Source organism: Leptinotarsa decemlineata, unplaced genomic scaffold (assembly GCF_025532065.1).
Source record: "Leptinotarsa decemlineata unplaced genomic scaffold, Ldec_3_MD MMD2_P_RNA_scaffold_5, whole genome shotgun sequence".
Classification (NCBI taxonomy): Eukaryota; Metazoa; Arthropoda; class Insecta; order Coleoptera; family Chrysomelidae; genus Leptinotarsa; species Leptinotarsa decemlineata.
In genome coordinates, this window is record NW_027412532.1 from 16,146,328 (window position 1) to 16,159,485 (window position 13,158).

A 13,158-nucleotide genomic window follows, 5' to 3' on the forward strand; every position below is an offset into this window, starting at 1 on the left:
TTAGAATAGAATTTAAAAAAAATACCAGACAACGTTCTGTGGAAAACGTATCATCGTCTCTAAATGTGAAGTATTTCGCTCATGCTGTATATGTTCCTATACGACTCCAATTTTATTGAATTAAGGAATTTATTAAACTGTATTTCATATCCGGATTGACAATTGAATTACCATCAGATACCTTTCAATCCCTCTTTCAATTCAAGATTTAAGGTTGGATTTCATTCATTCCTTTAGATATGTTTCTCTCACCACTGGACTACGAAAAGGGTAACTTTTTGGAAAAAAAAATTATAATGTTCATAAAAATTCAATTCATTTTGAGATATTCTTATAGAAGTTTCCAAAACTTTAACATATGTTGGGATTTTATGAACAACTATATGTAAATTCAAAATAATAATCTCATCACGAATCGTGAGAAATATCATTTTTTACGAGAACTCGGTATACTAATTATACTAATTTTTCATTGTAAAGGAATCCGCAGAAATGGTATAGGTGAAATTATGAGCAGCAAAAAGGCACCAATCCATTTTTTTTTCAAAAAGTATCACATTTGTGATACTTTTTGAAAAATTCATAATGAGATTTGGTATTTCGAAATAATAATGATTTCCAGTTAAAACTTGTTCTTTGTACAAATAACTAACATATTTTTGAAGTTTCGAAAAAAGTTATTTTCCTGTCTGTATATTATTTTCGTCAATTCTCTGAACTGAGCAATGTGCTCTCGTAACGACGAATTCTGACGGTAACTCGGACACGAAATGAATCGTTAGTAACATAGGAAATGCGATGCAAGTTGAATGGAGACACCGGATGTAACATCCGATTATTTGCTTGATGCATGATGTGTATATCAATGATGCTAGTGGTGTGATATACACTATTCAACAGACACTACATCTGGTCGCCTACATACGAGGATATTTTTATTCGATTCGAATTTTCAGTAATATAAATTAATGTCTGCCTTGTTGTTTACAAAGGCACAATGTGTGATAATTCTCCAGAAAATATTAAACAAAATGTTTTCGGATCTCACATTTTTGATCAGATCCATAAAAATAGTTTCATAATTTTGAAAATGCGATTTATGATTTTATGTTTTATATGGTAAAATTCTTTGAGCGACATTTATTTTTTGTGGTGGAGTCAATATTTATTAATGTTTTTTGGGTGTATCACCTTCTATGATCTGAAAAATGAACAAAGCTAAATCAATACAGTGTAATGAAAGATAAACTGAAGAGTTTATTTTGAAAAGTTAGTGTGTAATATAATCCACTGAAGTGTCCAATTAGTCAGTAACTTGTCGTATTCCTGAATTTTGCCTAATTATTGAATATATAATGAAAAAAATTAAATTTCTATTCTTAGCTCTTTTACATAGTTGAAGTTACGGAAATTATGCTTTTCAGTTTTCAGAACCCAAATAATGTGTGAACAACGCCTCAATTGCAGACTGCACACGTGTGTCAAAGGAAATCGAGATGATTTACCTTCTTTTTTAAGGACAAAACACAAGCACTACAGAAAAATCCTTAAGGCGCTCTCAGAGCGGTGCTTGTGCGAAAGTAGCGATTCACATTGGATTTGAATCGCTGAAAATTGAATCCATTTGGAAAAACGTTCTCAGGAAGTTTATTTCACATAAACGCAGTTCTCCAGGTGAAACAGTTCTTAAACAGTGAAGTTTAAGGTGTACTGAGTTGAACCTCAAAACGATGAGCAGCCACAGTCCGTCGCGTATTTCTGATATGTACCGCTCTTGGTGGAATCAAATGTGCCAAGTCACTTGAACACTTCCCGTGAAAGCATCTATTGAAGAGAAACAAATCTCCAACCTTTCTTCGATGTTCCAGGCTATCAAGGTTGCACGTGATGTTCGCGTTTCTAATCAGGCGGATGGCTTTTTTCTGGATAGAATCCAGCTACTTCAGGGTATGTTTGGGGGAAGACCTCCATACATGAGAACAATATTCCAAAGGAGGTCTGATCTGAGCTTTATAAAGCATCAAAAGTTGCTGAGGTGACTATAGTTTTCTGGTTCGGAATAGTGTTCCAATTTTTGAGAAGCAGCCTTCGCTGCAGAAAGCGGATTTGTCTGACCTGACTATTATATCCGGTTCGAAGACATTTATCTTCAATCAATCAATCAAGCTATGCTTTATTGTCAGAAGAACATAATTCTCGTAGACAAAGCTATACAATGTGATATGGTCAAACAATTAGTTAGAATACATCTACGTAAAAAATCTCAATATCTAAATCCTAATTCTAATATACATAAATTGAGATTTATGCATGTTTTACAACTCTACACATGATTTTTTATATTCCTATATGGATACATGCTGAGATGTTTTATGAGCAGCCCACGTAGTAAACATACAGTTATTAAGATAATAAGTCAAAAGTGGAGGAAAAATATTCATTAAGGTATAGGGTGAGATTTCAAGCAGTAGTTTTTTGGACGATTTTCTGAAACGGTTAATGCATGCGCTGTCCTTTATAACTGTCGGAAGATGGTTGTAGATTTAAATCCCATTATAGATGATTGAATCCTTTATTAAATTGCTGGAGGGGATAGGTAGTCTGAAGAGAGAGCTTTGCCTCGATTCACGATGATTCAGGGATCTATGTAAGGTATGTCTATTCTTGTATATGAGGCTCACCGTCTCAAGTATATGAAGTGATGTTACTGTTAATATTTTATGATGCTTAAATAATTCTCTACACGAGCATCTTCGATCCACTTATATATATATATATATATATATATATATATATATATATATTATATATATATCTCAATGATCTTTTTTGCAGAATAAACACACTATCAAATAAGTAGGTAGCGATTCCATATCTCATGTGGGATTCAATCAGAGCGAAATAAGCAGTTCTGGCCGTGGAACTACCCAAGTCATTGGAGATTATAGGAACTGCGTAACAACCTGATGCGAGTTTTTTACACAAAGACTTTATGTGACATTCAAATTTCAATTTATTGTCAATTTCGAACCCAAGAAATTTCGTTTGTGATTTATTAGTTATTAGTTCATTTGACATTGGTATATCAGGAACACTGCAGCGGAAAGTGACTATGCTAGTTTTTTTTCAGTTCAGAGCTAGAAAGTTTGAGTCACACCATTGTTTTATTTTGCACATATCCTTTTTTATTTCATTAAACAGTTGCTGTGGTATTTTACTGTGCCACAGTACAGTGGTGTCATCCGCAAAGAGGTTAATTTTTGCTGAGATGTTCAATTTAGTGATGTCGTTAATATAAAGTAAGAAAAGTAATGGGCCAATAACCGAGCCCTGAGGGACGCCATATTGTATGTGTCCTACTTCAGACTCCGTACCATGTCGAACGATTTGTTTGCGCTGTTCTAAATAAGCTTTTAGCCATTTCAAACTCCCATTTGTGACTCCATAGAATTCGAGTTTTTGCAGCAGAATACCGTGGTTCACGGAAAAAACTGATGCCTGGGTTTTTGTGGCACTGAATTGAACCTGGTTACTTTCACCCCAATTCGAAATCGTTTCTGGACCCTTATTAAGATATGCAACTTCCTGCTGCCGGTGAAGATGTGCCTCCGTAGCCGATGTCCTGAAATCCAAATGGAATGACTAGACAAATGTGCTGTCGTCTGCCAAACAATATATTGGATTGTTGGTTTTTTCAAATAAGTCGTTGATATACAAAAAAAAGATGGTTGGAGACAATATGGATCCCTGAGGAACACCAGCGTTGATAGTGAAAGTATTCGAGAGATATACATCGACGGCCACTTATAAAGAACGCCCACACACAGATATGATCCGACAAGCCATAGCATCGAAGTTTGGCCAGCAAACCCTCATGACACACACGGTCAAAGGCCTTGAAAATATCACGCGCAACAGCTCTTGATTCTCCATGTTTCTCGATTGCGTTATTCTAAATATGGGTGACATACGATAGAAGGTCGCCTGTTGATATTTTTTCCGAATGCCATATTGATGATCGCTCAAGATGTTGAAGCCTTCCAAATATTTGAGGATATGGTGGTTTACGAATTTCTCCATGATTTTTTATATCACTGATAGCAAAGCGACTGGTCTACAGTGATTTAGAAGATTTTTCTTGCCCTTTTTGTGAATAGGCCGAACGCAAGCAATCTTCCAACAAGAAGGAAAAACCCCATTTCCAACCCCATTGTAAGATAGATTGATAAGTCTGCAAAATACTGGTTCGAGTTCATTTAAGCACTTTTTAAGTACGATGACAGGCACTTCATCAGAGCCAGACGTCTTGTTGATATTGAGCTGTTTCCAAATTCGCTTGACTAGACGCTGTCGAAAAGTAATTTCCGGCATTGCGAATTCTAGTGTGGGAATAGTGGGTGGTGCCTTTCCAAAAAAACGACTGTGGAATGGGGCGCTATTTGTTCAGCTAGTAAATTTGCTATTTCTATGACTGTTGTTGCAGTTAAATCATCCGCTTATGTTAGTGGTGGAATTGTGGATTTTGTTAAAGTTTTGATTAACAGTTTTAGCTACCGACCCAAAGGATCTCGACCCGTTGAGATTGGCAAGCAGTTTATCCATAATTCTCTGATTATGAAGTTCTTTACTTTCATTTATCCTAAGTTTGCAGCTGTTGTGAGCATTACCAAACCTAGTTCAGTTTTCGGCATCACGATTTTTGCGCCACTGCCGGTAGGCGAGATTTTTGGAGGCGACAGCTTGCTCGCAATTTTTGTTGAACCAAAGTTTGCCGTTAGAAGGTCGTTTCATTGAAAAAGGAATATATGCATTCATGGATGATAGAATAACTTTTGTGACTTCAGAAGCACAAGTTGATGGATTTTCAGAGCTGCCAGGGTAAATTTCGGAAATAGTCTTGAAAATCCTACCAATCAGCTGATCTGTAACGCCCAACTTTGCGCGGCTTAGATTGTTCCCCAACATTTATCGGTAATTCACTCAACACTGAAATGAGTTTGTGTTCAGAAGATTCCAATGGAGACCTTACAGTGACTGTGTAAATTTCTAGATTGGTATATATCCAGAAGACTAGCATTTTCTCCATCACGATCAGGAATCCTGGTTGGCTCATTTATAATCTGAGTAAGTCCGCTGCTTATCGCTTGACTTCTGGCTATGAAGACATTAGGGTGGCCCCATCGCTATTCATTAATTTTTCAGACTGTGGAAGGTTATATACCCCAAAAACATTAAGAAAATGACATTCATATTAAGATTTTTTATGTGTCATTATTTGTAAGTAGCGAACTGAACTGTAGTTTCTTCGAAATAAGACTTTTTTGTAAATTTGATGAAACCTGTCGCCACCTTATGAACGGCAACCCTCAGAAATCGAGACTTGTGCGAGCTAAGAATTAACGACGTCTCATCTTTCAACGAGCGATATCGGTTTTGTGTCCAAATCCAAATCCAAAATCTTACAGTTGGAGTCAACGCCCACGAATCGTTTGTTTGAATGAATTGATCTTTTCTGGTAAATCGATCGCAAAATCACCCTATCTAGGTCCGTCAGATCTGTTCGTTATTTATAAATCTCAATTAGTATCTGTAGATGATCGACTTAAGAGTAATATTAATGACGCTCAAATGTTACATATTTATGAATGACTATTCGAACAGTTTACATATTTGGGTAGGATATTTAGGTAGTTTTAGCTCTATTATCACCTTTGAATTGTTGAACAACGGGAATTATGAATTCACTCACCCAATCACTGACCCAGAAGTTACAAGAAACGGTAAAGGCGTGGGACATTGACTATGAGGTGAACTTGCGATTGAACTCCTTGTGCTTGACATCTGGCTATGAGGACATTGAGGTGGCCCCACCGCAATACCCCCGGCCCTCTTTTTCGAGGCCAACACAAGCTGCACGTGCCACCTTTTTCTACAGCACCTGCAACAAAAAAACATTATTTATCCCAAATTATACTGAATATTACTGAGGTTTTACCTCTACACCAAACCGTTATTTTTAACACCTCAATACGTGTTTCAATCACCAAGTGATCATTTTCAAGAGGAAGATTTAATCGTCAGTAATCAGTTGATTCTTCCTCTTGAAGATGATCACTTGGTGATTGAAACACGGGTCGTAAAAGTAAGAAAACTTCACAAATTGAGTGGAATTGGGTAAATTTCGGATATGCGGTTGGTTACCTTGTTCACAGGCAAATGTGGCGATGACAAACCTGTTGTTTGTTGTCCGCTTCAGCCTAGTTCAAGGAATGATACTCTGAAGGAATTCGATTTTCAATTATCTTAAGTCATCGACTTTTTGTTGATGGTAGATACTACCTTGCACTGAGGAGTGGTCAAAGAGCCCGAAACCGGTCTGCAAGTGTATTCCACTAAGCGAAAATGGATTGTGGCAGTTGTATGGCCAACAGCATATTCAGGAATAACTCCAGTGAAAAATCCGGCAATGACATCTGTCGGATAAAATCCAACGCCCTTCGTGGTATTAGCCAGGGGAGTAGTTGATTTCTGATAGTTGTCAGTCCATTAACCTACAGTGTGGGTAATTTGAGACTGGCCTGAATGAATGGTCGTCTTAGATAATTTAATTGACAACCAGTCTCCAACTATGCCAACTCAATTTGTGAAATCAAATTTCCACTTTTCTACGAATACCCAAGGACTCAGGGCACGTACGAAATGCCATGTTCCACCTGCTCCAGAACTCACATCGGCCAAACCAACAGAAAAGTCTCCAATAGAGCCTATGAAAATGAGCCTGCTGTAAATAAGATCTAGCCTCATCCCTCTTTAAACATTATCATAAGCTTCAAAAACCATAAAATCATTGCAACAATAAAAAACTCTTCAGGCCAGGATAATCCGAAAAGCTATTGGAATTGAAAACGTTCAAACTGCCTCAATACACAGGATGATGGATGATTCACAAAGATTACCTCATTCATGTATATCGTTACTGTCACGCTAAACATCTCACAACATTGCATACCACGTTTCTGCAAGTTACAATCCCATTGCCACTACCAACTCCACCCTCGCTTCCACACCGGTACGCTCCACCACTCATCCAAGGACAAAAATACCAGGCCAGAGCCTGTGGACTTACAGTCGACGCTTGGGAGTGGGCAGATTAAGCCCCTTGCGGAGACCAGGGATGATACCTGGGGAGTAAGCAGAATGAAACCCCGACGTCGTGTCACAAAACCCTTACAGCGTGTCACTACTTGAAGAGTAAGCACATTGTGACCTCAGTGTAGTACCTTCTTGAAAATGGCTTCAAAGTCGAAGCCGAAACGTCGAACAACTAACGCTGTGCAACCCGGGCTTCAGATTATCACATATTCAGTGAAACACATAAAGTTCGCGGGCAAATACCTGCCCAAACCCTGATTAATGAAGCATCAACAAATTCACTAAGGCGATCTAACCGTATAAAAGAACAAACAAGAAGATAAAACGTTCAGTTTGAGTATTAGAAGTTATTGAAGCTTTAAATGCTTTTTGTGAACAAGTATTGATATTAAAACATTGAAAACTAGTTACATCATTAAAATAATTTGAAGGTGCATGTATTTTTTACCTCGGTATAATTTTCTAGACTTCTGTAATTACTTTAATTTCAAACAACAAAAATCCACACAATCCACTTGCCTTTTGTGACTATTTCACAATTTGTTAAAGAACGTCGTAAGTTCATAAACATGCATTTTTAATACACATCATGTTTGATAAACTACTGCTGCATCATCAATTTATTCATCGATTCATATCAAGTGGAAAGAGAATATTCACCCCTATCGACACAATGGTATTGATGATTAACGAAAGTCATTAGTAACTTTTGTATGCGAAGTTATTAATTTTACTTCTGGAGAAAATGTGATTCTCTCTTATAATAATAACTGGTTGACTGGTTCTCCCTGACGTGAAATAAATAAGTGACTTATCACAATCATGAAACGTTATATATTTAAGTAATTCTTGATAATAAATTCAGTTCAATTCCAACAAGAGCCGACTGTGGACGCAGGAATTGAATAATGTAACAGGAGTACGTGAGTTACATGTTTAAGAGGTTTCCTTGCATTCAAGGATAAATTATAAAGTATTATAACTCAACTTTTTCCGAGAAACTTGTATCATTAAAACTTTGCCAGCCCTTTGTTCTGTCCTTGAGTACTTTCGCGAAATAAAATCACCTCGTTATATAAAAATCGTTGTTGAATATTTATTTTCTTTTTTCTCTTATATAATATAATTTGTTGAAGTTCTTGATATTTCAGAAGAAGAGAGTCAACTAGAATATATTTTTTTATAAGACAAAACACAAGGACTACAGAAACATCGTTGAGGCGCTCTCAGAGCGGTGCCTGTGCGAAATTAGCGATTCACATTGGATTTGAATCGCTTTTGAATCCGTTTGGAAAAACGTTCCCAGGAAGTCTATTCCACATAAACGCATCAGGTCTCCAGATGGAAGACTTCTTAAACAGTGAAGTTCGAGGTGTACTGAGTTGAACCTCACCATCGCGTATTTCTGATATGTACCGCTCTTGGTGGAATCACATGTGCCAAGTCACTTGAACACTTTCCGTGAAAGTATCTATAAAAGAGAGACAAATCTCCAACCTTTCTTCGATGTTCCAGGTAGGCTATCAAGGTTGCACGTGATGTTTGCGTCTCCATTCAGGCGGATGGCTTTTTTCTGGATGGAATCCAGCAACTTCGGGGTATGTTTGTGGGCAGAGCTCCACACATGAGAACAATGCATCAAAGAAAGTCTGATCTGAGCTTTATAAAGCATAAAAAGTTGCTGAGGTATGTACAGTTTTCTAGTTTGGAACAGTGTTCCAAGCTTTTGAGAAGCAGCCTTTGCAATTCCAGCGTCATGATTGTGCCAAGACATATTGGGGTCCATTTTAATCCCCAACAAACTTATCGAAACAGAAGGCGCAATTATCTCACCTGACATTATTATATCCGGTTCGAAATCGAAATCACTGCTAGACCCTCATTAAGATATGCAACCTCCTGCTGCCGGTGATGTGCCTACGTAGCCGATATCCTCGAATCGAAATGGAATGACGAAACAAGTGTGCTGTCATTAGGAAAGCAATATATTGAATTCTTGATTTTATCCAATAAGTCGTTAATATACAATAAAAAGAGAGTTGGGGACAATATGGTTACCTGGAGAACACTAGCGTTGATGGTGAAAGTATCCGTCGACGGCCAAGGGAACGTTCTTTCGGGAAGCTGAAGAGCCATGCACAAAAATGATTCGTTAACAATAACAATCTCATCTAGAGATTGGTATTGTTAACGGTATCTGGTAAGACAGTATGTCTTGCAACAATATGTCTTGTTACAATAACACTCGGATGCAGACTGAATTTTATTTTCATTTGGTCCTATCCCAAAATTTCTTTCTGATAGAGGGTAATTTATCAGAAAGGGCTGGAATTATTTTCAAGTCACGTAGTCCCTGAATATCTTGGAAAAAGGGTGCTTCGGTCGAAATTAGGCAAACAGAGAAATTAGTAAGGATTGTAGATAATAGTTGATATAATTTTAAAAAGATAGGAATCCAGAGAAACGTCACGTTAACTTTATAAATTTCGGTATTTGAACCCAAATAATATAGTCATGAAGAAATAATAATTAGACGGTCTTGAGAAAGTTAACAATAGAAGTATAGGCTTTTCATTGAGGGTTAAGTTGCAAATTTCCCCATCGTAAACAAACACCAATAACGTAATAGTTTCCATTTCAAATAAAAAGAAATGAACACAATAAACACTTATAACTTAATTACAACTTGACCCAAGAGTCAAAAATGTTAAATCAAAAAATTATAGAATTCTTAAAATTATGTTAACAAAGCATGTGATTCGAAAGTATTGTTAGAGTTTATTAGACCATTTTCATGTAACTGAAAATGGTCAGTTGCTTAAAATTGATCTAATAAACCGAAACCGGTCGTGAAAAATTCTATACTTAGTAGACATTAGACAAAAGTTACTTTCTTTATTCTATATTCGATATGAATTTCTACAAAATAAATAGGCCATCAATCGAACATATAATTTAGCCATTTCACGCAGCTGAAACAGCCAAGATCCCATCAAAAATCTGTTTGTCGCCCAAAAGAGCCACGGTAAATAATAATACTGGATGTCTATAAATCCTCTCTGGGTACAATAAATGAAATGTTGTAACATACATCAATAAACTGCTGTGGTTCAAACATACTATCCAAAATATATAGTGTTAACATCAAAGCTATTCAATTTTCATATGATAGATATTGTTTATGTTTTACTAATAAAATTCATACATTTGGCGCCAACATCAAAACAAACTTCAAAGGGCTAATCAATTACTTGGCTAGAACAATCCCTACTAGCGCTAGTCTTATTGCAGTCATCGCTGTTGAAATTTCATGATATCCCTACTTCCCTATACCTACTAATACTATAAATGCGAATGTAAGTTTGTTTGTTACGGTTTCAGTCGAAAACTACTCAACCGATCATCATGAAATTTTGTACACATGTTCTTGCAGGTATTAGAAGTAACTTTCTGTTGTTTCCTTCATCCTTCCATTATTCTAATGGTATTTTATTTGCCTTCAGTGGAAAAGAATAATACTTTGTTTATTCAACTTATTATTTCTGGTAGGTATTTAGGTTCGACAAAAAGTTTTGTTTTTCTACTTCTCTATTTTCAACCAAAAAAGTGAAAAACATTTCAAAGACAAGAAGAACAATGATCTGTAAACCATTCAAAGTAGTTTTTTTCGTATACAAATTGAAATGAAAAGTCAATTTGAAACAATAATTTTCAAACTATACAAGAAAATCACTTTTTTTTAGTCAGTTTGTAGTTTAAACATTTGTTCTTAGCCCGGTGATATACTTCGCGATTCCCGTGCGATTTTTTCCAGCGCGGTTTCCGATCGGAAAAATCGCTACAGTGAGTACCTGACAGTGTCCGCGATTTCGGAGCGATTTCCTGGCAGTGCGGGTTTCTGACTGGAGGGGAAATATTCCCTTGTCGTCCTCTAGTATCATTCGTGCCTTCAAAGCAACCACTATGAAGTCTGCTGTTGCTGCTGCTGCTGCGATATTTCACCATCAAATGGTGGTATCCCTTAGCGCTTTGGAAGCAGAAGACACTCTTGCTGGAAGACGTTACCTAAGGAGGTACGACGTGCACCCGTACCAGCGAAATAGGAACCAGAAAGAAAGGTTTTTTGTTTTGTACAATAAAATAAGAAAATATATAGACAAGTTTTTTATCTATTACTGAATGTCCATAAAGTCGTTCGATGAACTTGTGGCAATTGTTCGACCTTTGCTACAGAATGATTGCACCAGAAGAGTACCTATCATTGAGGTTAGTTCAAGTTCATAAAATATTGTATTGATCACATATTTTTTCTAGCGGGACACATGACCAACACATATCTTATGGGAAACTTGAAAATACATAAAATCAAAACAAACAAGGGTGATTTTCTACGCTACGAATTGAAGTTTTCACTTCCATGATCGAGTCGCAACTGTATAACCGCTCGGGAACAGCCAACACTCTTCTTCCACCTCTACATGGTTGCCCTTGCCCTCCGATTGTCGCTCGGAATCCGACGATCGGTCGGTTGTAAAAATCACTGTTATTAAAAATCGCAAACACTGTCATGTTCCATTTAGATGCAGGTGTTGGCATGAAAATAAAAAACCGCTCGGAAACCGCGCAGGAAAAAACCGGATATTGCGAACTATGTCACCGAGCTCACATCCTTTTGGTGTACTCTCAGAAGTTTCAGGTCAGAAACACTTGTTATCAATACCTTTTTGAACTTTAGAAAAGGAAAAACACGCATTTCGCGCACGAGAAAACTACTTGATGCCGACGCAAGAGAAATTCTAATCTGATTCCGAAGATGTTACGTACAAACACATTCATATGGTTATTTGGCTCCATCCCAGTGTTAAAATTGAAAAGGGGTTATTTTTTGGTATTCAACTTCTTTATCTTCATTCCAAAAATGCGGAAAAACTTTACAAAGAAGTTTCTTTCAGATACGTGTTGGAAAAAAAGCTCATTCGACACAATTAATGTCAAACTATGAAATACAATAAAAACAAAAGTAGTTGGTATGGGAGGCTTTTATTTTTTATTTTCGTTTGATAAAATTTTAATTTTTTCTCAATCGCTTTGGAAGTTCCCACTTTGTATTTATTGACGGCGATTGTTTCTTTAGTCAAAAAAAATTCTGTCACAAATGAGTTGAAAAGTTCTGATTTTAAATTATATCATACATTTTTAAGTAGGTGGGTACAATCGTATTTATACTGGCATATGACATATTGAAACATTTCTCACGATGTTGACTGGCCTATATACAACTCTGCCAGATAAAATTCGTCTTCCAATGACTTGAAAAGTTCTAATTATAAAATATATCATACATTTTACATATGCAATCGTTTTTATATTGGCATATGCATGGTGCAAACGTATTTATATTGGCATACGACATATTGAAACAATTCTCAAGATGTTGACTGGCCTATAAACAACTCTGCAAGATGAAAGTCTTCGTCTTCAAATGACTTGAAAAGTTCTATTTATATAATATATCATACATTTCACACATGCAAGTAAGTGAGTGCAATCGTATTTATATTGGCATAATACATATTGAAACGTTTCTCAAGATGTTGACTGACCTATATACAACTTTGCCAGATGAAAGTCTTCGTCTTCAAATGACTTGAAAAGTTCTAATTATAAAATATATCATATATTTTACAGTATGGTGCAAACGTATTTATATTGGCATATGACAAATTGAAACGTTTCTTAAGATGTTGAGTGGCCTATATAAAACTCTGCAATATGAAAAAAAGTCTTCGTCTTCAAAGGAATTGAAAATTTCTAATTATAAAATATATCATACATTTTACATATGCAAGTGGGTTGATGCAATCGTATTTATATTGGCATATGATATATTGAAACGTTTCTCATGATGTTGACTGGCCTATATACAACTCTGCAAAATCAAAGGTTTCATCTTCAAAGGACTTGAAAAGTTCTAATTATAGACTATATCATACATTTCACATTTGC

The 13,158-nt window shown here is 36.3% G+C and overlaps 1 protein-coding gene across 1 annotated transcript in view; it reads right to left on the reverse strand.

Moving 5' to 3' along the window:
* LOC111502818 (uncharacterized) overlaps nucleotides 1–13,158 on the reverse strand; it is a 151,864-nt gene that overhangs the window by 36,263 nt on the left and 102,443 nt on the right. The window contains 2 exon segments of the mRNA XM_074169642.1: nucleotides 5,750–5,879; nucleotides 5,882–5,938. Of these exon segments, the coding sequence (XP_074025743.1) occupies nucleotides 5,750–5,879; nucleotides 5,882–5,938 (187 nt within the window).